The 25,228-nt window shown below is 45.6% G+C and overlaps 1 protein-coding gene across 3 annotated transcripts; it reads right to left on the bottom strand.

Annotated features, from left to right (window-relative positions):
- Window positions 1-5,206: 5,206 nt before the first annotated feature.
- Window positions 5,207-23,976, bottom strand: VSTM4 (V-set and transmembrane domain containing 4). Of its 3 annotated transcripts, none has more exons than XM_039347663.1 (8): window positions 23,650-23,846; window positions 21,046-21,444; window positions 14,439-14,495; window positions 11,741-11,848; window positions 11,338-11,371; window positions 10,981-11,087; window positions 10,387-10,448; window positions 5,207-5,864 (listed from the first exon to the last, which is right to left on the bottom strand). In XM_039347663.1, the coding sequence occupies exons 1-8, from the start codon at window positions 23,696-23,698 to the stop codon at window positions 5,739-5,741; spliced, it is 942 nt and encodes a 313-aa protein (XP_039203597.1). In that variant the 5' UTR covers window positions 23,699-23,846; the 3' UTR covers window positions 5,207-5,738. The 3 variants fall into 3 exon arrangements, with proteins under 3 accessions (XP_039203597.1, XP_039203598.1, XP_039203599.1); XM_039347665.1 differs by having other exon boundaries at window positions 5,721-8,506; window positions 23,650-23,976; XM_039347664.1 differs by lacking the exon at window positions 10,387-10,448.
- Between the last annotated feature and the right edge of the window lie 1,252 nt (window positions 23,977-25,228).

Raw genomic sequence — 25,228 nt, 5'->3', positions numbered from 1 at the left:
GCACCGGTGTGGCTTTGGCCCTACGATGGATGACCTTTACTGGGAAGGAGATAGGAAATGTGGCCCTGTTGAGATTTCTAGAGTTTGGATTGGCCTCCAGTATGTTGGCCTTCTTTTCTTGCTGGAAATCGTAAAAAGTGTGGGAGGCGCAACTTAACAGCCTCACCTCTCTGGGATGGGGCTCCTCTTAGCTGAAGCACAGCCGTTTGTCTCCCTTTTATTTAACATCTGTAGGACTTTGCTGGGGAGGCCGCTCCACCTGCACAGAGCCGGTTGCCTCAATCTAGAGACGATCCTCAGCTGGGCTTCTTTCCCGTGAGCTCAGAATTTGATATCTCCGAAGCCTCGTGGCATCTTCAGACTGTCCGGGGCTGCCTGTGCGAGAATGATCAGGGGTGATTTTATAAGACATCCACTCAGCTGTCACTCAGCCTGTGACACAGATACAGACTCTTCAGAATGTGATGTTGCATAAAGCCGTTGTAGTTTGACCGATGGACCTGGGAGTTGCCTTGGTTTCTGCCGCTGTGGCCTTGGCTTGATCTGATCAGTCACTTCCTCAGTGCTGAAAAGTTCTCCCCCCCCTTCTCTTCTCCCTCAGGCTGGCCTTTATGTGAGCAAAAATACTCAGTCTTTTTTGCATTATTTTCATAGCTCCTTTTCTCCATAATAAATGGTTAGGACCAACAATCTGAGAGGACAGGTCCAATTTATCATTAGGTCTCTTGCTGAATCCTATCCTTGCTCTTATGGTGTGGACTCTTATATTATAAATACTATATTTATACACATTTTGAATATGTGTATAACTATATCAAGATCGACAGGTAAAATAAACTCCACATTTAACTGGGTGAATTCTGAATCATGTTTCATAAGATACGAGCTTACTGTAAGTTAATAGAGGCAACCCTTAAGGAGAATATTATTACAGTTATCTAATAAATGAATAAATACACTTACATTGACCTCAAAATGGCTCCCACACCTAATGAACCTATTAGACAGTTGCACAACAGAGTAGTTTTTATGCCAGGGATGTGTCCTGTCTCCCACAGTGTGCGCACAAATGCACACACACACACACACACACACACACACGTAACTGCTCATACTGATGTGATTGAGAATGTTTGCAGATGGCGGTAAATTTTAATGTGGAAGAACAGGCTGTATTTAGCAGTAAAAGGTGTCCGTGGCTGAACTCTCTAAACTGCGGGATACACAACATTAACAATAAGGGCCTGATTGGGAGCAGCTCAATGGAGCTGCCCTTCTTCCTGTCTCAGCACCAGTCCGCTCTTTTCCAATGACAGCACAAGGATGGGCAGAAATAGCACAACTCAGCAACTTCGCCAGTGGCTGAGCTGTCCTAGAGGAGCCCCTCTCTCCCCATCCTAGTCTGGAAAGGCTGCTTAAAAATGCTGCTGTCCACATCTGTGCAATGTGGGGTTCAGAAGGTGTGGAGGGTCAGGAATTCCCATTTAGAGACGGGGCCGGTCATCCCACTGCCTGACGGGAGGAGGGAGACTGACCATCTGCCCCAGGTCTGGGCTTTAATGGAGCCAGGGGGCTCTGCATGGCAGGGGGGACTGCAGCTCCCAGGGGCCATCTTCCCCTCCCCGTGGGGGGCTTGATGGGTCTCTCCTGACTGACAGCGCAGGGGTGCCATGCTGATGTCAGGTGTACCTCGCAGGGGATTGGTTGAATCCTCTTTTTCTGCCCCCTCCCACTTCAGTATGGGATTGGCTGATGGGAAAAACACCCACCAGTGACTGGCCCAATTCTGCTGATGGTAAAACAGCAGAAATGGGCCAATTTCTATACACACACACACACACATACACAACGTACATCTGACTCTTTCCTGCATTGCTCCTCTCCGTCCAGCCTCTGATGAAGGAATTGACATGGTGCAAGGCAAAGATGAGGGCTGGGCTGCCAGAGTGTTCCCCAAAAGAGCAAAACATCTGTTTTATACAAGGCAATGTTGTGATGCTCAGAGAAACCTGAACAATGTAGTTCTTCTATGTAAGAGTCATAGCATTAGTGGAAATAAGCACTATTGTATTATTGTATCATCTTACTAAACTCTGATCTTGTCAAATTGTTGAGTTGATTAGGTGATGCTCTGCTGGGCAATGCGCACCAATAAAGAGTTGATTGCTTGATGGTCCAATTATACCACGCATGGCGTTACTTATCTTCCTGCAGCTCCATCTAGCCCATCATCCACAACTTGTCTTTTCCCCTTCCTAGGCCAGGATGCATTTCAAAACAAAATCTGGGCCACAACTTCTTGCCCTGTTTATTTGCAAAGAATCTGCCTGAAGACTGCAAGGACAGCAGAAATATCTTGCTAGCCTCACAGATATTGTTAATTAAATTGTTGAAGTTGGATCATTGTTTGCTGACCTTTAAAATTAGTAAACACAGTATAGTCTGGCACCAGGTAAACCATACCAATAGTTGGATCCCTATCAACTTTAAAAAAAAAAAAAAAACCTAAAAAGTGACCAAAAAAAATCTGTTTGCGGGCATGAGAGGTAACATTTGTAAATAGTGATTTGCAAGCTGAAAGTTGAAGGAAAAAAAAGTGTTGTCTTGAAAGACCTGGCTGGGATTTGGTCAAGGTTAGCAAGAATTAGGCTTCCCAAAATACATTAAATATTCTGTTTGGTCAAAGAGTTCGTCCAGCCAAGCTTGATGAAATTGAATCTGCAAAACATGTAATTACATTACTGAAAATTTTGTAAAGAGAAAAATTTCTCTGAAAGTATTCCTAAATTAACTCTGAGACCAGCTTTTAATTCTTTGCTTGCATGGGTTTAGCTTAGAGACTGCTATGGAAGCTATTGGCATTTTAAATATCACTAATCCCAGATATCTTATGGGTTTTTTAAAACTACATCTTTACCTGTATTTGTTATTTTCTGTTTTAAGTAATAAACATGTGACTAATTACTACTACTTTCGTACTTTTTGAGATTAGTCAAAAGAATGACTATTTTGGAAGGATAATTCTACACAGCAGTAAGGTGGATGAATTCAAGTCACTTTAGGAGGCCTGAAGGACCATATTTGAAACAGATGATCAGGTAGGAAATCTCTGTGGTTGTTAAATCTCACTTGATGGCCCATCCATCCATCCATCCATCCATCCATCCATCCATCCACGATTTGCAAGATTGAATTTCATGTGTAATGTAGTGTCCACGATATAGATGTCACTACTGAAATTATATATTTTGACAGAAGGAAAAGAACATCCTTTTCTGGAATTAATCTTATGATATATGCTTACAGGTTCCCTTTTTTCATAATTTTCGTTCTGCATGGATTGTGAATAAGTTGTTAATTTTTAGGGCAGTTCCATACAACCAGGTTTTCCCTCCACACCTCCATCCGGCTGATTCCATTTTGAAATCTGTCTGACAGTGATCAGATAAAATGTTCCTGAAATTGATCTGTGCTGATTGACTATTTCCAGCAGCAGGATGCGACCACTGCAGGCAGGTTTGCATGGTGTGTGTGTGAACAGAGAACCAGGACAGAGACATCAGCATTTTCGTTCTTTTGCCAAGAGCTGAACATGCAGTCTTGTCAGTCAAGCCACATTTTGTTGCTTGTGTCTTTTCAAGTTCATCTCCAAAATGCATTACTTCCTCCTCCTGACAAATATTCACAAATAAATTCACTCCAGCAATTCAGCTGCTTTTTTAGTTAACATCTTGCATCTTGTCCTTTTTGAACAGAAACTATTCCATTTTCCTTTTATTTGGAGTACAGTGTAACTAAAGAAGGCCGTTTTGTATTCTGTGTAGCCAAAGGAGGCCATTTTGTATTCTTAGCATCCTTTCAGCTCATTCAATTTTTGCTCAGCATCACCAGCTCCAAACTGTTTCCCTTTCTCTAAGTTACTTCTGCTGCCTTATCTGGTTCTCCTCACTGGCTCTGCAATTTAACATTTGTTTTCTTGGGCATCCCACCCTCTTTCAGATCCTTGTCTCCTCGCTTCTGGCATGGAATTTGACTTCAATATCCATTTCTTTGAAGTCCAAGGAAACCAGCATTGTGTCATCACTCCCCCCTCCCATTTCCTCCATTAAGGTGGTTGAGTTTGCCAAACAAATTACTGTGCAAGGCTAGAAGAATACATATGGACAGAAACTGACCTGAAAAATGGATGGTTGTTAAGGGCCATTTGCCAAGATTTGGTCTCTTTTCCACAAAGGGAGAAGACTTTGGACTTATTTAGTCAAATTTCTGGTTGTTATTTGTGAAATTTTCCAGCATATTTTTTTCTCTTTAGTTTGATATAGTCATCATCATAAAAATTCTTAAAGTTGTGTTGAACTATACATCAAGTATTTGGAAGTGTGGGTCTACTGAATGGAATGGAATAGAATAGAACAGAACAGAATCTGGAAGGGACCTAGTCCAGCGCCCAGCCCAAGCAGGAGGACTTATACCATCTCAGACAAGTGACTGTCTAGACCAGGGGTAGGCAACCTCGACTCTTTTATGACTCATGGACAGCATAGCTGACTCAGGAATTCTGTGAGTTGAAGTCCATGAGTCATAAAAGAGGTGAGGTTGCCTACCCCTGCCCTAGCCTCTGTGCAAGGGCTGTAGCTTAAAAACTGACTCTGTCCACCCTACTTTAATTGAAAATACATGTCCACTTCCCACATAGAAGCTTGTCTTGTATCAACGCAGAGGAAAAATGGACTATTCTCTTTCTGACAACCAATGCAATTATGTTTTTTTAAAAATACCAAGGGCTGCAGAGTGCCAGGTGGCAAAACACATTGAGTTTTGGATGGATGGATGGAGTTTGAAGGTCAGTTTCAGAAGCCCTGGGAAGTCAGCTAGGATGTTCCTGGCCACCTGCTAGGAGGGTCTGTCGAGGCCGAAGGAAACCAGGAGGGGCCCCGAGGCCCAGGCCGGCAGCTCTGCTGGGCCCGGCGTGTGTGTGTGTGTCTGTCGATGGGCCTGACCGAGAGCTGGAGCCCCCGGGACAGGATGGCTGCTTTGAGAGAAGGGCAGCTTCTCTTCGGGGTGTGAGCCGCACCACTGGGCGGGGGGGGGGGGGCAGGGGAGAAAAGCCCCCACTCACGTGGGAAGGTACCCAGGAGGCCATCCAGCGCAACTGCCTGCCTTCTGCAGGACTCTGCTACAATTTCATGCAACAAAGAAATCAGCCTTTTTTTAAAATGGAAAAATTTATTTATTCAAAAATACATTTTCATGGTCTTAATAACATAGAAAAGGGACCAATGTACACTTCTTACATGCATACATTTTTTTTAAAAAAAATCCTGGGTCTGTTTTATAGTCATATTGATCAACTTCAACTCAGAGCTGTTTCCCAGCCAATAAAATAGTTCATATCCCCACGATCAAGTTCTGATGTAAAGGCACAGTTTAACTTCCAGTTTTCTATTTATTCTTATTCCTCCAGTTTTTCAAAATGTTTGTCATGCCAATCATCCAAAGGAAAGATTTTATTTTTTTCCTGTTGGTTCCTGAGAACGTTGTTACTCGCCTAAAAAAATTCCCCTGAAATCTTTCAAAACAAAATGTTTCCACAGCCTTAAAATCTCCTCCAACTAAAAAGGGAAAGAAGCGCCACTAAAAGGACGGTGCCTAAATGCTTGTTGGGAGCAAAGAAGGAACTCAACGAGCCCCCACCCCCCCCCACCCCAGGTCAACCGGCTCCGTCTTGGTTGCATCATTTACACCTTGTTCTCCTCAAAGAGGATCTGAGCGTAGACGGTGGCGGAAGAAACGCCTTTGGCCTCCTGGGGAGGCTTCAGCAGCTCCAGTTCGGCGTAGGTCAGGCTCTCCTCCCGGCCCTTCAGCTGCAGAATAAGGAGAGAGGAGCCTGAATCCAACAGGCCGAGGGAGGCACCGGTCGCCCTTCGGCTCGGCAAGGATGAACCAAAGGCAGACCAGAAGTGAGATTGTAACCCCAAAATGCGCCCCAAACAGGCTTTCCCCGTGAGAAGTGGAACCAGGTACTGCAACGCCAGGCAGGCTGAAGAAACGAGAAGTGCTGGGAATGCAACACTAGATGATCTCCTGGCCATATATTCACCTGAAATATATTACCTAAACGGCACATCCTGGTTGCTTTAGCGGCCTCACAGCAGCCTGAGTTTAAGAGATACTTTGCTTCAATGGAAGCCAGCCATTCAAATGTATAGTAAATATACTAAAGTATTACAAAGTGAAATATGGTATAGTTATATGTTTTAATCTGTGAAAGGAACAATATATCCACTTTTAGAAAATCAATGCTTCCTGGGATTTAAAAAATATGAAATATGCTTATGGTTTAAAAATATTAATTCAGATCTATTGGACTCCTGAATGTTCAGAATCATAAAATCTTAGGGCTGAAAGGAACATTGGAGGTCTGCTAGTCTACCCCCCCCCCAGCCCAAGGCAAGTGATCTTATAACATACCGGACAAATAGCTGTCCAATCTTTCTTGAAAACCCCCCGAGATGGTTTAAAAAGGTCTTGTTATGTCAAAAATGTAAGAAATTTGAAGGATCTTAACTCACCCAACTGGGTTTGTTCTGTTCTTTATTTAATTAATGTATCTGCCATCCATCTCCCCATCAAGCTTAGTATAATTTGGGAAGAAATACTGTATTTTAAGATCCCGATATCCTGTTACAGTATACTCCTAAAATATGGAATTTTCCATCATCTTAAGACCTTTGGCTGAAACTGAAGAGAACCTCACTTTTCTGAGGAGAGGATCAGGTCATGCGCTGGTTCTCTATTTCTGGAAGGTCTCCATACGGTGCAGATTGAATAAATAGATACTGGATAGGAATGCAACAATAACTAGCATTTCTTCACCTAGTTTCGTAGTGGGAAACCTTTGGTGTAAAGCAGTTGAGAAATTTGTAAAACAGAGTATTCTTTGTTTTGAAAAATATTATATTGAAATCTAATTTTAAAAGCCTATTTGTGGGAGGAGCATCACTTATTTCTCTATGCTTGTTAAATATTGTAGCAATTTATGCCAATTGCGTAATGATAGGATATAAACCATTCAAATGTCATTGTGAGTAAAAATAAAATCAATAATGTCTTCTGAATTTTCCATTTTATTCAGGATGCGGGGGAGAAAAAAATATTCAACCAGCACCTTGGCTCTCCTTGAAATGGTATAATCTCCCAAAAAAATGCCCGTGTCAGGGGGGCTACAGACCTTCTCCCGAGGAGACCCTCTCCCCTGCCCTCAGCAAGGCTCCTCGTTTTATGCCCTCCCATTCACTCCAGGTGGGGTCCCTCTCCCTGCAGTCTGAAACACATGGCGCTGGGGGGGGGGGGGCCCACTGGCTGCCTCCGTGGGGAAGAGGCCCCGAGTGGAAGAAATGGCCCTGAAAGATGCCCGGGTGGCCTGTGAAGCCCAGCTGTGGAGCCTGGAGCCAATTAGCCAATGTAACCTTCACCCTCGGAGGCATCTCTGCTTCACATCCAATAAAGCTGGCCTTTAGTTATAATTCTCATTCAAAATCCAGCCGAACCACGATGATTTCTGAAATGGCACAGCAACACCCAGCTCATGTAAATTTTAGAGCTAAGATTTATGAAATTACATTGTCCAGGTGTATTATTATGTTATCTGGAAATTGCATTGTTTTCTTGGGTAGATTATATCCTTATTCCTTCTTTATTCTATTAAGTTTGGATATGAAAAATAACCCTCGATTCCTCCAATACAGGTCACTGGGCAGCCCCGGCTGATGTGTTACTTTCATACATTTTTATGATGTTCCTATAGTAAACATAATTTAATAAAGCCAAAACACACTAAATAAATAATTGCATCTAGAAAAGCAATAAAAGCAAATAAAATTAGTACTTTCATAAGTGGAAAAGGTACTTCAATTACTGCTACAAGCAACGGCGCACCATAAAATGTGTAGAATAATTTCCCTTATGCATATTTCCAGTATGTAATAATTTGATTGAAAATATGAAGAAACACACAGGAGGTTCAGAATCGTTCTCAACTACGTATAATAACTGAACATAGAAGATATGGTTTTCCAAAGGCCATTTCCAAAGCAGAAACCTGAGGCTGTGCCCCATTCTGCTTCTTGGGTTATCACTGACAAGTTTGAGTAGCTTAAAAAGGAGTTTCAAATATCAACAATAAGGAAATCTTACATGCGTCGTACGTACTTTCAAACCCTGAATATCTCCAATTGTGGGGCATTCGGCCTATTCAACTAAAAGCAAAATAGTGGGCCAAGAAAATATTGCTGACAATTTAAGGCACTGTGGGATTTAACAGGAATTTAAGAAGAAAAGTCTACTTCCTGCTTTGAACAGGGTGTTGCAAAAAGACAGCAATACAGTAAAATGCAGCCCTTATGGACACGGCTGTAAAATAGCATGATGATTTACAACATAAACTGTAGCTGAGGCGGCAGAGGGATGGCATTACAAAGCACATCTGCAGCTGGAAACACACCATCTAGAGATGCAAAGAAGAATAGCTAAAATAATTTCCATCCCTTCCTCTTCCCCTCAGTAAACGTAGTACTACCAACAACCACCGAGACCTCTGGGTATTTTGCAGTAAAATTCCTTCTTTCTCCTTCCTTCCTTCCCATCCGTCCGTCCATCCATCCATCCATCCATCCATCCATCCATCCATCCATCCATCTCTCACTAATTTTGTTTTGGAGATGTTTTTTTAAACTTTACATTCTGATAGAAAAATACATTTTGAAAGATCCTCATAACTGCAGTCACAGCTGTGGGGAGCAGGGGTTGAACTGAGTCCCCATTCTCTGAAACAATCAAATGATCACCTCAATTTTGTAACTTCCCAATGTCTCTCATTGATAGTAACAGAAAGCTGGGAGCTAGGCTGCTGCATTTCTGCTGGAATAAGGATCAGGGAGAGAAACTGTACAATTTTATGCTACGCGAAACAAGACTATCCGCAGAGAATTCCTAAGAAGAAAAGTCCCTCTATAAAAGGAGCAACCTTCACTTGTACAATGAGGGGTGATGAAGGGATGAAGTGCCTCATGGTGAATTTCTACCATTTATTCCAGAGCCTACCTCTGGGCTCACAGGCAGGGCCATTTTTCCATCTCTCCCAGACTTGCTCCTCGAAAACGTACTGCAAAAATGAAAAGAAATGGGAGGCTTTCCCATGACACGCAGTCCCCCTCCAGCCAGAACAGCGATGGGACCCAGGAAAAGCGGGAAGCTTCCAAACCTCCTTCAGAGGAAAGGGAGGCAAAAACTTTAGGGAAGTTCTCAGCCCAATCATGAGGGCCCAAGCGGGCCCCACAGCCACAGAGAGAGGGCCGAGTTGTGACCAGGGGCCACTTGGGCTCTACGGCACAAGCAGTTGCCTTCTGAATGGTTAGAGCAACACTGATCACAAAAAGTGGAGAACCTTGACATAGCCAAAGTTATAGAAACCAAGAAAATCAATCTGTAAATAAGAAATTTTAAATACGTGCTACCATAAGTTTAAAAGGAGCCCAAAGCACAGAAAGGGTCCAAGAGGAACCTCCATATTCCAAGTGGACTGTGCCATTTTGTCTCCTTGGTGAAACCCTTCCTGGCGCATCAGCAGCGGTTGGAGACCAGCAACATGGTGTCAGCCGACAAGGCGGCCGCCTCTAGATCAGAGACCTCAGTCTGCCTAAAAGGGGGCGAGTGCGTTTGGGGTAAAACTGGGCTGTGGGTGTGATGAAAGTGCAGCAGAGCTGATTGGTGTAGTATTTCATGTTAGCAGGGAATGTTGTGCAGATACACTATGACCAAGGAGCTGGCAAACCAGTCTGCTCTTTCCTTCTCTTACTGAAAAGTCATTTTTCCTCCAGCTCCGAAAAAGGGGTCCCTCCTCTCCACTTGGCCAGAGGTCCCTCGATATCTTCAGAGGACTACCTCAATTGTTGGAATTGCTATTGCTATTAGACGTTCGATGGTTGCCGTGTTTCTCTGTAAAGGTAAAGCAATACCTCTGAAAGGAGGGCCTGGCAGGTCACAGGTTGCCTTATTTTACTGAGAGAGTCACTCAGGCTCTTCCAACCCAACTTACCTCAACAGGATGCTATGAAAATGAAACGGATGCCGATGCTTGTGTAAGAGAAAGCAATAAAATGTGTACAGTGCAGGGCCTTAAACTCTTTTGGTGAAAAACGGAGCTACCAGGAGCAATCCAGTTCTGCAGGAGCTGCCATGGACCCTGAGAGTCGAAGAAAGGAAGCCTCGCCTGCGGATCCTAACCTCAAACCCTCCCGAGAGGGAACGGAACGGAAGAGAACGAGGGAACCAAATTCACACACCGGATAACCGACAGCAAGGACAGAGCTCTACAGGGCTACTCACCAAGGTAAGCTTCCTTTGTGGTTTCAGAAGTTTAGGCTTTGAGAAGGCGTGGGATATCGGTGCTGTAAAAATAAGGCCAGATAATTTCCCTCTTGCTGTCATGTGAATACAGGTAAGAGTGAAATGCACAAAGAAGAGCATCTGCCACTCAATCAGCACCCCTGCAGCTGGCCAGCATGCCCCTCGGGGTGCCCTGTGCATCTCCTGAGATGCCTCCGGACCCCATGCGCTTCCTTGGCAGCCCAGGGCCTCTTCTTCCCACCCAGGGCTGTGGCTTTGGTGTGTTCTTGGGATTGTGTACTCCACTGAGGGCACTTTAGAAGTCATATGAAAATAAGGAATAAAAGTTATGGGAGATGGGAAAAAGGAGCAGGGCACCCCCTTACCTACAATAAAGGAATTAGGATACAACGTAAGGGTTGGAAGGGATCTCGGGAGACCATCCAGCCCAACCTCCCGCCAGTGCAGAAATCCTCTTTCCCAGCATGCCTTGGGGCAAAGGGCCACCTGCTTAAATAGTCCAGCGAAGGAGCTCTCCTTCCTTTCGGAAGCCGCAGCTCCCCAGGGTCAAAGGGCTCGTAACCTCACAACTACCTTTGGCAGGAACTGCTGGCGGTGCCTCTGTCGCCCTCGGGCCTCTCCTCTGGGCGGGGGCGCCTGGAGACCCGGCTGCCTTGCTGGCACTCCCGGACTCCTGCAAGCTGGAAAACGAGAGAGAGAGAGAGAGAGAGAGAGAGAGAGAGAGAGAGAGACGAAGGAAATAGGTTAAATGGGCTCACAGAAGTGTACATTCCTCCTTCATGGATTTTGTGGCATTGATTCAAAGGCTCTCAAAACAATTTCCAGAACTTAAAATGTATTTTTCTCAAGCTAGGAGGACAACTAAAGTCAGTGACATTTTTGTAGAAAAATTAAAGGTTGTAGCTCTCAAAAAGAAGCTTCTTCTCCTACCTTTTCTGAGGACATTTCACCAAGTAACGTTTCACTGTGAAAAAATTATAGAAATAAGAAAAACAGAAATTAAAAAAAAATGTATCGCTGTGTATAGTAATTTTCACTTGCATGTGATTTCCGAAGGAGTGAGGACCATTTTGTTGGCTTTGTTCACTTTTTAAAACTTCTCAGTTTTCTGTGCAAATCTTAGGAAGTTCTCGATTTATACACAGTTTTGTGTATTTCAAAATATTTTTCAAATTTAGACACCACCCATTTGGCCATAGTCAAAGGGAAATGTACAGAGCATTCAATGGAATAAAACAAATTAAAATGCAGAATTAGTAAATTCGGTGACAATATATTTAAACTAAACTTACAGATGAATTACAGAAACCTTTTGCACTGGCAAGGGACTCACCGTGGGGTCGCTTCCTGTGGCTCAAGATCTGGCAGAGGAGGACCAGGCCGAAGAGGAGGATGCTCAGGATCCCCGCTGAGCACATCAGCACCGCGTAGACCGAGAGGTCTGGGGAGGCGGGGGGGGGGAGAGGGAGGGAAAAAGGAAAAGAGTCAGGCCCGACCCCTCCCCCCCTCCAAAGAGGGTGGAGGTTGAGTGGTAGGGCCCCTATTGACTGCCTCTGCTCCCAGGGTCCCATTGCCCTAAGCGTGCCCCAATTTCTGCTCTGGCTTATGCAAAATGTGGAGTCAGTTGACCAATTTTATGATTTGTATCTTTCCATATATGCAAAATCTGCTAATATTTTACATGGCTGAGTTTTAATATGTCCTCAATTTTGATTGCAAAAAATGTTACTGTATTTACTTGATTTTATCTGGTTGTTTTGTTCTGTTTACCCATGTATTCCAGGGAGAAACAATTCTCTGATCCAAATGCTGCAGGTAAGTCAGTGTATTAAGCTGAGACAAGAAAGAGGAAAGTAGCAATCTGTTTATATAACTGTAGATTTTACAGTTTAAGATTCTTGTGTGTGTGTTTGTGTGTCTGTATTGTAGCTTTGATCTATCTTTTCCAAAAGTCCACTTAGCTTAGTCCATTTAACTTTTTAAAAAATTTTCATATTTTAAACATGTATTCCCTTACCAATATAATTTCTTGTCTTTTTATTTTTAAACTTTTAAAAGTAAATGTGTCTCAGTTTATCAGTTTATTGATTTTTTTACCCATTTTTTCTTCTTGCTTTTTAGACAAGCAGTTTTTATATCCAGTTGTTGTCTTTAATGGCCTTTTGGAATGTTAATGGCCAAAGAAGTTTAAGAGGAAAAGGATCTTTTTCAAATGGAGTGATACAACATCTGAATTTCCTAGAAGTAACTCATAATCTTCCTGATAAGTTTTTTTAAAATTAAGATAAATATACAATTGCGGTAACTGAAAATCAGCTAGAATAATGATTATGAATAATAAATTCTCAAATTTGATTACATCAGATACTATTTTAAAATATTATTATGCTCCAATTAAGGGCAAACCAGAAGTTTTACATATGGTAATGCTGAAAAGTTTCTTCTTCACACAAATGTAGCTTTGGATCATTTTTTTCAATAAATAAATAAATAAGCACAATGTTTTTAACTAATTTGTTTAATTGGTTTCTCTTTACCAAGTTTTAGGACGTGTAGAGAAAAGATAATGTTGTATTTCATATTGATGCAAAAATATTAAAAATTCAAAAAGGTTCACAACTTTTAAACACTAAAAGTATTATACCTGTCTTTTAAGAATGAATCATGAAATTATGACGTGATTTTAATCAAGTTTTGAATCCTTTGCTTGGCCAATCAAACAATGAAATGTAATTCAAGCTTATTTACTGGAATTTTCTGGCTAAAGTAACATTCAAATCTATCAAAGTATTATTTTTCAAACTCCGTATCAGATCTACTCTCAATGAAATAATTCTAATATAATTAGAGTTGTTTCAAAATGAGATGGGCAGCAAATAATAAAATAAAATATAAAATAAATAATAAAATTTCTATTGTTATATCTGAACATGTTCCAATACATTTACTTCCCCAAAAAATGTTCTACTGGTCCAAAATAATATTTAAATAGATAATTATCAAAAGGTTGTCTAAATCAGGTGGAAAAAAAATCAGGGTTTTAATTCAATTATTGTTTGGGACACCTTTAATGAACATATTCATGGCTGGATTATTGTATAATGCAGTGGTGGCGAACCTATGGCACGGGTGCCAGAGTCAGCACTTGGACCCCTCTCTGTGGACACACGTGCTGTTGCCCCAGCCTCACCTCCCCCCACCACCCCCTCCTCTCCAGCAGCCCCCCTGGAGAAGAGTCACCCACGAGCGTGGCCCATGCGGAGCAGTGCAGCCAAGGACATGGCAGTCAGGCAGTGTAGACAAGACTCTGCCCTCACACCCCATTGTGCACAGTTGATGCTGCAGGGCACGGACAGAGGGTGTGACCACCATAGCGCTGCGGGGCTGCCTGGCCCTGGAGGCAGTGAGTGGCCCTGCGGGCAGGCGGGGCAAGGGATGGGGGGTGGTGGAGCGGGGGCAGGGCAGGGGGTTGAGTAGGGGCGGGGCCAGTTTTTGGGCAGTTTTGGTCTCTAAAAGGTTCGCCATCACTGGTATAATGCTTCGCAGAAATAAGAGGAAAAAAGTCTGAAAAAATGATGAGCTTTTGAACACCTCAAAAATAATTTCTAGCAATTTCAAGCATCTCTTCCTCGTGGAATTTAGATTACACTTTTCTACATATATAGGCACACTATAAAATCAATATAAAATGAAAACCATGGCAAAGAGGAAGGACCGGGCGGTGGGGTCCTCCTTGCTCGCAGCAGGCTCAGTTTCTTCACTTTTTAAACATTTGTCCCTGACACATAAACACTATTCCTGCTCACGCTGGAAATGGGAGAGGCAAAAAAGAGACAGGTGTCCAACAGGAAATGTAGTGGCTAAAAGCACCCATGTCAAAGATCCTCCAGCCACAGAAAGTGTTGCCCTCGTCCCACTAGCAATTCACACGTTCATCTAAACTTTGGGGAACGTATCTTGGTTTTTTAAATTAAGGTTGCACAAAACCATGTGATCTGTGAAGAATAACAAAAAGGGAAAATTGTACTTACCTTCAAAAAATGCCCACGTTTTGTGTTTTTCTTCATCCAAAAAATGGGATGGAAGTACTGAAAAACAAAGAAGGAAGTGATCACCTGCAGAAAATAGTTTTTCATCTAAAAAACAAATCTATCAACTTTCACTTAATTTGGAAACTCTTTAGAGATTATAATTCTGCCATATTTTAAATCTGTGTCTCTTGTAACGCAAGGTTTTAAAACATTATATTCTTTTTTAGCTAGTTATAAGGTTAAAGAGAGACGTCTTCAGATGTGTCAGAACATCTTTCTAATTCCTCTTATTCTGACTAATAATTCAGTTTGGCTGTTTTTGTCACTTTCTGGTTTGACTTGTATAAATAACCATTAATTCCAATTTAATGACACTTGTACAAACAATAGTGGAATGTTTTTTTTCTACTTTTTCCAATATTTTGTAAATTCTCCTGCAATTTTATATTTTGTAATATTCTTCTAATCTATTCCTTTTTTCCTTCCTTTGTCCCCTCTATTTCTTTTTTCAATTTTTCAGTTCTCTTACATTAAAAAAATGTCACAGTAGAACCTGAAATGTTTCCATAAATATTAAAGAGAATCCATAAAGCATAACCAAAAATAACAATTAAAAATAATCAAGGAGGCTAACCAACTAATCAAGAAACTAATTAAGAAATGAATCAAGGAGAGAAGCAACCTGGAACTAAGGAGAAATTTCCGGACAATGAGAACAATCAAGGAGTAGAATGGCTCAGCCTCCAGAAACTGTGGATGCTCCATCGGTGGAGCTTTTCCAGAAGAGAGTGGACAGACACTTGTCCAGAATGGAAGAGGGTCTCCTGCCTTGAGCAGGGATTCAGACTAGAAGACCTCCAAGGTCCCTTCCAGCTCTGAGATTCTCTTTAAATCCATTTAAAGGGGGGTGGGGGATGTGGAAGGGTATCTGATAGAGGGTGGCAGGGTGTTTTCATGAGTACTGTTTGAAACTGATTTGAAGAACTGGAGAAATCCATTTGGCACACTACAAATTTTATCTCCTTTTAAAAATCCCAAACAACGCTGCAGATCCTGGGTGGCTTTTTCCTGCTGCTCATCGCCTGGGTCCTGGGCAGGCCTGCAGGCGGGGATGGGGGGATTCTCCCCCCCAGAAGTCCACCAAATTCCTGAAAGATAAGCAGGCAAGTAAATGGGGAGTAGCAGCCTGAGGATACCTTTGGCAGCAAGAAAGGAGAGCCAGGGTGTCCTGGGGATCGTCCACCAGCGAGAGAGAGAGAGAGAGAGAGAGAGAGAGAGAGAGAGAGAGACAGAGAGAGAGAGAGAGAGGGAGGGAGGGAGGGAGGGAGGGGGAGGAGAGGGAGGGAGGGAGGGAGAGAAATGATATGTCATGTGAAAACCCGTGACATGAAAAAGCACCAAAGTTACCGCTCCTCCACATATAGTCATACCCTGTTTTTTAAAAATGAAGCTGGGAACCCACCAGCGATGGCAGAGCAAGACAGAGACAGAGGGTGGCCGAGCTGGACTTAGAGAAGGGAGAGGAAGGTGACCACATATATTATTTCAGATGCGAAGCATGTAATTTTCCTCCTCCCCATTCTTATAATTGCTTCCATCATCCTGAAATTAATGGAAGAAAACATTAGTCATCTCTGAAAAAACAAACTTTATACAGTTTTGCATTTTAAGTCCTTTTAAGTTCCATCTGAGGAATAAAGTGCCATTTCCACCTGAGGCCGAATGTCCTTGGCTGGCCTTCAGTGTGGATCTGAAGCGTCTGACCACAAGGCTCAGCGCATTCACCACACAACAGGTCAGGCTCTTCCTGTCAGACTTTGACACACATCTAGGCAAAACTGGAAAGGATTTTTATTGAAATACAACTATTAGGGAAGTTCAGATATGTAGGCACCTATTTTTCTTTTGTATTTGTGATGTTTCACAAATTCTCTCTGTATTCTATTTTTTGCCAGATGTGGATTGTGGTAAGCACATATCCCAGTGATGGCAAACCTTTTAGAGACTGAGTGCCCAAACTGCAACCCAAAACCCACTTACGCATCGTCGAGTGCTGGGTGGGTGTGGCCCATTGGGTGGGCGTGGCTGTGGTGGTAACGGCAGACTGGGTGGGACTAAAAAGTTTAATCAATCAATTTCAACTTTGCAAGATGTTTTTTTTTTCTACAAGAAGTTGAAATTGACTGATTGAAACTTTTTTTTTTTGCACACGGCGACGGAGGCCTAAAGCGAAAAGCTTTTATAAAACCCAGCTGAAGGCCGAGGACTGGGGTGATGGCGTGCGGGCCCACTGACATATCCAATCTATATTTATTTTTCTGGCTCACAATGAATATGAGCACATACATCAATACATCTTTTTTTTAATGAGTCTACAACTGCAATCCATTTTTTCCCCTCCATTTGTTAAAATATTATCTGTGTGCATGGATGTCAATCACTTTGCACAACAATCTGTTTGTTCTCTTTTCTGTTTAAAATTTCAGGAGAAAATAAAGCAAAAGGTTGCCCATTCTAGGTCAACCAAGATGAAAACGCTGTTTATGGCTTGACAACTGGAAAAGACGATCCATCCATATCCCTTTAATGAAGATGGGACTCAGCAATGTGGTCACAGGCAAGGTGGTCACATCACAACCATTGTATAGTTTATCTTTATTGATTAATCAGTTGGCCACATCAAGCCATCCCTTTGTAAATATGTGGACGTCAACCCACGTCCCAACCCACGTCCCAACAACAGGCGAAATGTCTTCCAAGAAAAAAACAAGAAAGTCCAATTGCCTCCTGAAAAAGGATCTTTGGGATCTTCAACAATAATTCTGCTACAACCATCTTGCCTGTTTCAAAGTCTTGCAGATGCCTCCAAAGAGAAAGCTCAAAACATGTGTACTCAATTACACAACTTCTTCACACAATCATTTTTTTGCTATGGTTTCATAAAGAGGAAAAGAACCACACAATGAGGGGGGAAAAGGTGAGGTAGATTCAGAAATGGCAGACCAGGAGGTCGGAGGGCTCACATCGGGTGATCACGAGAACAGCAAGATCACTGGAAGATCTGCACTTATACTTTATTGACTACAGAGAAGCCTCTGGCTGTGCAAAAGAGGCCAAACTGGGGGACACACCAAGGCCAAAGCTGACCAGAGGACATCTGAATAGCCTTCTGGCGCATCTTCATAACCCGACAGAGCCTCCCAAGAGAAGGTCCTCTTTGGAGAAGAGAAGAAAGTGGTTCAAAATGGAAGGGGAGGGACACGAAGATGCACAATGCCCACAGTTGCTTTTTATGAGATAGGAGGACATATGAAAATCATAAGTAAATAAAAATAGTTTCCTCATTAACCGTTTAACATGTGTAGTGAACACCTAAGAAGGGAAAGACTGCAAGTAAAGACACCAGGAATAAAAGTTTGAAGTTGTAACAACCCGATCTATTCAAGGGACACAACTTCATTAGCCGAACATTAGGAGCTCTTAGAAATGCTAGTTGTGAACGTAAAAAATGGAAATGAAAGTCTGGGCTAGTATAAGTAGCCGTCGGCTTACAACAGTTCATTTGGTGACTGTTCAAAGTTACGACGATACTGAAAAAAAGTGACTTAGGACTGTTTTTCATAGTTACGACCTTTGCAGCATCCCCACGACTATGTGATCAAAATTCAGATGCTGATAACCCTGTTACTAACTTATCGACTGCGGTATTTCGCTTAACAACTGTGGCAAGAAAGGTCATAAAATGGGGCAAAACCCACTTAAGAAAAATTTTGGCCTCAGTTCTGCTCGTAAGCCGAGGGCTGCTTGTGTCAGATACTGAGAAGACGAAGAAGGTGAAGTCAATCGTGTCCGGGGAACTTACAGTTTGGCAAGGAAGAAGGGAACGTGGAAGGCAACTTTGCTTTCCTGGGCTCAGGAGTGGACAAGAGAGGGGCAGTTTGGTGGGGAAGTAAAGAGGAGGCTGAAGGCGTTTTAGGTGAGACCCCCCCCGTCCCGCCCCGATGGCTGAGATTTGTGGCATTCAGTACTGAGCCTTCGGGTGGGGTGTGTGTGTGTGTGTTTGTGTGTCTCGGCAGGGCGAAGGCCTCCAACAGCTGCAAAAGCTGGACAAGGAGGAAGAGTCAGAGGGGGGAAAATCTCAGCTGCCTTGGAACTACGGATCTTCCCACCACGGATTCTTATCCTCCCGCCTCCATTGCAGCAAATAAATAAATAAATAAATAAATCCTACACACATTCCTCATCTACAACTCTTAGGTTTCAGGGAGTTTCTTTTCCAGGCTTCCAAATTCCAGTAGTATAGAAAGAGAGCAAATACTGGCAACAGCTGTTATCAGAGACGCTGATGACAATGGCAATTTGTGCAATGAATCCATCCGTCCCTTTTTCTAAGCTGTGGAGCTCCTGGCACACTCATTTTTAGTCGTGGGGAAGCTGTTGGTGCTATTTTGATTCTTTATGTAGCTATGCCAATTTTATGATTGCATATTTGAGCTTTATAACGTTTAACCTCTGTTTTGGAAATAATCTAGAGAGCTACACATTTAAAATGAGGTAAATAATTTGCTGTTTATTTTCCTGTAGCAAAGGCCAAGAAAACGCCTCTCTTTCAGGGTTGGTAACCCTGCTTCTCTGGCTCCTGACTGGATCTGGGGAGTCCTGAGCCAGAAGGCCCCTGGGGAAACTGAGGCCTGTAGACTCAACCAGTCTGGGAAGATAAAAAAAAAACACCTCAAAGGAATGGCGAACCCAGTGGGAAACTTGAGAGAAAATGCACCTAGAATGTGCAAGCCTCAAGCATGGCTAAGAGACGTGGAAAATATTTTCCCTTAAACTGTTTTTCCTTCTGTGGACAGATGCTGGCTAAGCGCTCTCTTCCAATCTCCCCATTTAAGTGAGATTCAGAGCCCTGGGAGGCTGCATTTCCGTTTTTAAAAGACTAGGAAGATCATCCACGCAGCATTTCTCTTCGGTTGTCCCAGCGCCAAGCCAGCCTGGATCCGCCCACAGAGGTTCCACTTCCAGCCGCTGCTGCAGCTGCACCAGCGTCCTGGGCCCAATTCTGCCTGGCAAGGGAGACTGGGCTGCTCCCTCCCTGGGTGGGCAGGCGGGGGGGAGGGGGGCTCACTCTCTTGCTCAGGAGAAGATGTGAACTTTCCATGGCAGTCTCAGAAGAAGCCCGAGAAAGGCGGGCAGGCCTGCTCCACGTGGCATCGCCAGAGGTTGGACTGGGGTCTCTTCCCACCCCAGCAGCCCGAATTACAGAGTCAGATCAGCTCAGAGTCCGAGGATAGAACAACTTCTTCTCTAGAACAACTAAGACTAAAAGACCCATCTTCCACAGCTGGATTTTCCTGATCTGCTGCTGAAGGAGACCCCTCCCCTTCTCTTTCGGACCCCCTAAGGGCATCATTTGGGTCACCATGAAATCCAGCCACGGCTCTCCCCATCCACCCATCCATGAAGCCCCCCATCCTTATTTCTGATGCCACTGGACTCCTTGGGCCTGATTCGGAGCGGGGAACCCGGCTGGGGGGCCACACACCCCTCCCATGATACGCTGCACCGTCCTTGCACAGAGGAGCTCAGCTGGCTGGCCCAGCTCAGGCGGAAAGAGGCTGCTGACATCTGCAGTTCTGCCAGGGAGCAGCTATATTTACCACTGGTCTTTAAAATGCTTTGCTCTGGGAAAATGAGAGTTCACGTGGCCCGGCTGGTTGGGGGTTCTGCGTATTTTTACAGGCAAGTCGCCACCAGCAACACGCCAACACTGAGTTGGCTTTGCCAGTGTTGCTCACACTGCTGGGAAGTTCAGGTGTAAATTGAAAATGCAGAAAGTGTCCTGTGGCTCTGTTGAGTTCCCTCTAAACAAATGCAGGTCTTTCTTTCTTTCTTTCTCTTTCTTTCTTTCTTTCTTTCTTTCTTTCTTTCTTTCTCTTTCTTTCTTCCTTCCTTCCTTCCTTCTTCCTTCCTTCCTCTTTCTTTTTTTCTTTCCTCCCTCCCTCCCTCCCTCCCCTCTATTTCTCTCTCCCTCTTTCTCTAATAGGAACCTATTTTGCTTTTCTTTCTGATCCTACTCTGCTAAATCAGAAATCAAGTTTCAAAAAATCAACATATCCCTTCATGGGCTTTTTGTGCTTTTTTTTTAAGTATTTCTTACTGGTACTTTTGAAATCATCTCCAAAGAAAAAAGAAAAGAAAAACTTTGATATATCAATAGCAACCAGCAACTTACTACCAGACCTCCTTTTGTAGCCCTGGGATAAAAAACTAGGAAATTGGGGTTTGTTCTGGGTTTCTATGATTTCCTATAGTCCAGAACACTGAAAACATTTTTTGTTCTGTTCCATACAGGATGGGAATCACCCCATGTGCTCGGGAGGGGGGAGGGGTTTTCGCGGGTGTTTGTATGTAGGTCTTTGGTTATTCGGGTTTATATATATATTGGATGATAATTGTCTTCAACCAAAATGGTCAAATCTGAGGTCTTGTTGGGCTTACCTCTTTGTGGGGTACAGCAGGAAGAACAGCTAGACAACAATCCTACATAGACTGCAAAAAAATACCCCCAAACAACAACAAAAAAAACCCACTGTTATTTTCTCACCTTGGACTTCAGTGGAGGCACTACCGTTGGACCACGAAGTCCACTTGTTCCTTTGCTTGCCAATCTCCTGAACTTTGCAAATATAGTGTCCTTGTTCGGCTTGCTGGATATTCAGGATCAAAAACGTGTACATCGTCCTGTGTTTCTCCTCCATAAGATGAAGCCTTCGCTTATAGAAGTGGCTTGTGTAATTTCCATAGTACTGGACGACCCCATACTTGGTCATTTTGATCATCAGGTATTCCTGGGCAGAGGGGAGAGCAAAAATCCATCGGACAGCCAAAAGGTTTTCTCTTCGCCTTTTCTGAGAAACATGGCAGAATAAAGTAACATTATCTCCAACCACATGCCGGGTTCTGGGTCCCGGAGAGACGGTCACATTCAGAGCTTCACAAATATCTACAAAGCGAAAAACAAACAAATGCATCTCAGGAGCTGTGGGCAACATTGTATCATTCTTTTTAGGACTTCTCTTAACTGATACGTAACAAAATTATAGCTCTTTTTAAAAACAAGCAATTGAAAAATTCCTTTATGTTATGGGTTATCAGAGAAAAACAGACTCCACTCATACAGACATATTTATCCCAAAATCTTTGCATTTTTTTCTATGCATTCGTATTTTACCATTCTGAACTTTCTTGAGCTTTTAAAAATTCTTCCACTGTATTTATGCCTAGTTAACTTCAACTTACAGCAGTGTCCAATGACTTTAAGATATGTGGGTTTCAACTCCCAGAATTATGCAGTTGTTGGTAACTTAGGATTCTGCACTCATTTAAGTTTTAAGCACTTCTCAAAGATAGCCATAAGAAGAGAGCTTAAGTTTGGCACGGAGAACAATTGCTTGGTCTACTTTGGTGTAGTGGCTAAGGCGCTGCCCTAGAGACGAGGGGTCTGTGAGTTCTAGTTTTAATCTTGCCTTGGACATGAAAACTGTCTGGGTCTATTATGTGCGTGTGCCACTTTAAGTTACTTATAAAATAATAAAGGTGGGATAAAAATCAAGTAAACAAACCAAGTTATGGATAGCTATTGCCAGGCCTAACCAGCTTAAGAATAGTCACAACCGGCCCACTAGATACGCAAGCAGGCCCATTAGCTGCTAGCTGCTTGCAGGGAAACAGAAGCCAAAGGCCAAGCTAGGCAGCAGCAGCTCTCCTCCCCCCCAGTCAGCATGGAGGAGACCTGACACACAAGGCCAGAAGTGCCACATCCACGGACTCTTCCCCCTCCCCCTCCCCTAAAAAGTGGAGGTGCTTGAAGCTCTGAAAGTTGCCCAACAGCTCCAAGTCAAGTTGCAATTCCCCCATCTAGACTTCTGGGTATATAAATGATTAACCGCTTCCAGTTTTCATTCTGGCCAAAAGCCTGCAGGTAACGGGGCCCAGATAATCAACACACTCTGATGTGCCTGGAATTATATAGGGTCTCCATTGCTTTAGATGAAAATGGCCCATTTCCTGTATTTCTGGCGGTCAAGAAGAGAACTTACTTGAAGAGTAACCTGTTCTGAAGCAAGGAGGGGACAGGCAATTTCATCCACCAACATAGGCAAAAGTGCTAGGCTTCCACACACACAACACCTTTGGGGGCAGCAAGAGGGGCAGGATCCAGAGCAGGTCCTGCCCCCAAACCGGAGCCCAGATCTAGAGCTGCACTCTGGGCTGCTTCCTCCACAGGCCAGCATCTTCAGCGAATCCCTTCTCTCTTCTTCTGACATCGGAACGCAAGAAAAAGCTATGCTGGCCTAAGTGGGGGGGGGGGCTCCACTGATTCAGACCCAGAGTTTCCCCCCATCTGCTCCCCAACTGTCCCCTCTCCTCCTCCTCCTCCTCCTCCTGCTTTCCCGTGAAAACAAGGGCTGGGCTGGCTCTGGAAAGGGAAGGGGACCCCGAGGAACCGTAACCTTCGCCCGCCGGCCCATCGCTCCAGTCCGGAGAGAAGCAAGCGAACGCGGCTCCGCGGCGGCTCTCGCGTCGGGAGCCCCGGGACAGAAGTCTGGCTTTCGACGAGCCCCTCCGCCTACAGCCCCGGCCCTTCGCTGGCTTTGCCTTTAAAAGTTCTCTTCTTTTAAATAGCCTTTTTTCCCGCCCGGCGGCGGCTCCGGTCCCTTCGCAGACGGGGCTCCCAGGTCGGAGTCCGCTACGTTGAGATTTTCCGAGCAGGCCGAGTCAGCGTCGGCGCTTCACTGCGGCCGGTTATTTGTTCACGCTTTCAAATTCCCGCTCTCCGTTTTGGAGGCTCCCAACGGCCTTCCCTGCGCCCCTCCGGAGAGGCGGGTCCCGCCAGGCACACGGCCGGGGGAACGGGCGCCCTCCACGGCCAGCCCGCGCGGATCGGAGCCCCCCGGAGCTCCAGGCTCAGCCGCGCCCCGCCGCCCTTCCCCTCCCCGAAGGCCGCGAGGGGGCTCCGGGGGCCCCTCCCCGAAGGAAGGGAGGCGCCCTCGCCCTTCCCCGAAGCGCCGCCGCCGCTGCAACGGGCGGGGCGGAGGCGAGCGCTGCTCCCGCGGGGAAGACGCTCCGAGGGCCGGGCCCCGCGCCCTCCCCGTCGGGCGCCGTTCGGCCAGGACCGCCGCGGGCCTCCCGCCCCCCCCTCGCTTACCTGCCCAGGGCGGCCCGGCCAGCAGCGCCAGCAGCGCCAGCAGCCGCATCGCGCGGGACGGGCGGCGGGACGGGCGGCCGGGGGCTGGGCGGGCGCCCGACCGGCTCTCGCGACGAAGCCGCTTCCCTCCCCGGCCGCCTCCCCGGAAGAGCCCGCTCGCCCGCCCGCCGCCGACGGCCACGACGCCGCGCTCTCGCCGAAGGCGGGCCGGGCGGAGGGCGGGCGGGCCGAGCAGGCAGGCAGGCAGGCAGGCGCCGCCTTCCGAGCCTCCCCCGGGCCGGGTGGGGGGGCGGCGGGCGGCGCTCCTACCCGCGCAGCGGCCTCCCGCGTCCCGGCGCAGAAGCCGAGGCGGCTCCGCGAAGGCCGGCCGCGCCGTCGAAGCTTTCCGAGCCGGCGGGGCTCCTCCGCGTTTGGGTCCCTCCCGAGAAGGCCGATTGGCCGAGCGATAGCCAATGGGGCGCCGGCCCCAGCCCGGCCCGGGTCGCTCCCTTCCAGGGGCTCCTGCGAGGGCCGTGTCGGTCCCGCCGCCCTCCGAGGGCAAGGGCGAAGAGCGGCGGCCGGGGGTCCGCCGGAGGGGGGAGCTCCTTTGGGCCCGGCTCCTCGGACGCCCGGAGCCTTCGAGCCTCTCCGCCCTCCGGGCCCGATCCCGGGGGGGTTTCTCGGAGGGAAAGGATGCCCCCCCCCCGCTCGCGTCCGAACCGGAGTCCTCCTTAATTGGACGCCGCTGCAGCCCAGCAGAGGCCGAGAGGCAGGTGGCCCCTCCCTAGACGGGGCTCCGGGAGCCTCTGGAAAGAGAGCCGCCGGGTTGCGCTTGGAGGCCCCGGAGCCTCGCCCGGTCCGGGAGAGACTGGAGGTGTGAATGTGTGTCTGGGGGGCGCCTAGCTTGACTAAATGCAGGAAGCTTCACTGTTGCTCTGATTCACTCGGTCCATCCTCACTATGGATGGAGACGAGCAGAGCCATTCCTGGCTTGTGTGAACCTTCTTCAACTCCTGCCAACTTGGTTTTTGTGACGCCCACTGCAGACCCCCCTCTCTAGCCCTTCCCTCGCCTTTCACAATTTCCTGGGATGCCACTTTTCTTCGTGGACAAAATTGAACCCCAATAGTTTATTTCCCCTTTTCTTTGTCTCCTGTTAGCATGTTACCTTCTTTGCTGAGCAGCTGGTATATGAGTTATTTGGGGATAGATTCTGCATTTTTCTTACAAAATATGAAGTTGGACTGAATGGCCTGCATAAAGCTGTCTGAACAATGTTATGTGCAGAAGAAACACGTTTTTTTCCTTATAGAACGTACCGTATGTGACGGTTAAAGGGTCGACTGGGCCCAGAGACACCAAATTCCATCTTGGTTGGTTTGGGGCCAGTCTCTCTCTCTCTCTCTCTCTCTCTCTCTCTCTCTCTCTCTCTCTCTCCCTCTCCCTCTCTCGGCACAATTTATTCCCCTCATTTGAGAAGGAATAAAATGCAGGTTGAGCCACACGTCTCCTGCCTGGAGTGGTCAGAGAAGAGATGCCCTGAACGGAGAGGCCGTTTTCCACGGCTGTCCAAAGAAGGCCATCGGTCAGTATGGCAGAG

Source organism: Crotalus tigris, unplaced genomic scaffold (genome assembly GCF_016545835.1).
Source record: "Crotalus tigris isolate CLP2741 ecotype Arizona unplaced genomic scaffold, ASM1654583v1 scf7180000018097.2503214, whole genome shotgun sequence".
In the NCBI taxonomy this organism is placed as follows: Eukaryota; Metazoa; Chordata; class Lepidosauria; order Squamata; family Viperidae; genus Crotalus; species Crotalus tigris.
Note: the sequence above shows the minus strand (reverse complement) of the source record. Positions and strands in the feature narration are given on the sequence as shown.

Excerpts from the sequence above, each read along its gene's own strand:
- VSTM4 (XM_039347665.1), bottom strand. The coding sequence starts at position 23,698 with ATGCGGCTGCTGGCGCTGCTGGCGCTGCTGGCCGGGCCGCCCTGGGCA. Across the intron at positions 11,849-14,438 it reads AACGTGGGCATTTTTTGAAG|ACCTCTCGGTCTACGCGGTG; the intron begins GTAAGTACAATT and ends CCGCCTCCCCAG. Across the intron at positions 11,372-11,740 it reads CCACAGGAAGCGACCCCACG|TGAAACGTTACTTGGTGAAA; the intron begins GTGAGTCCCTTG and ends ATTTTTTCACAG.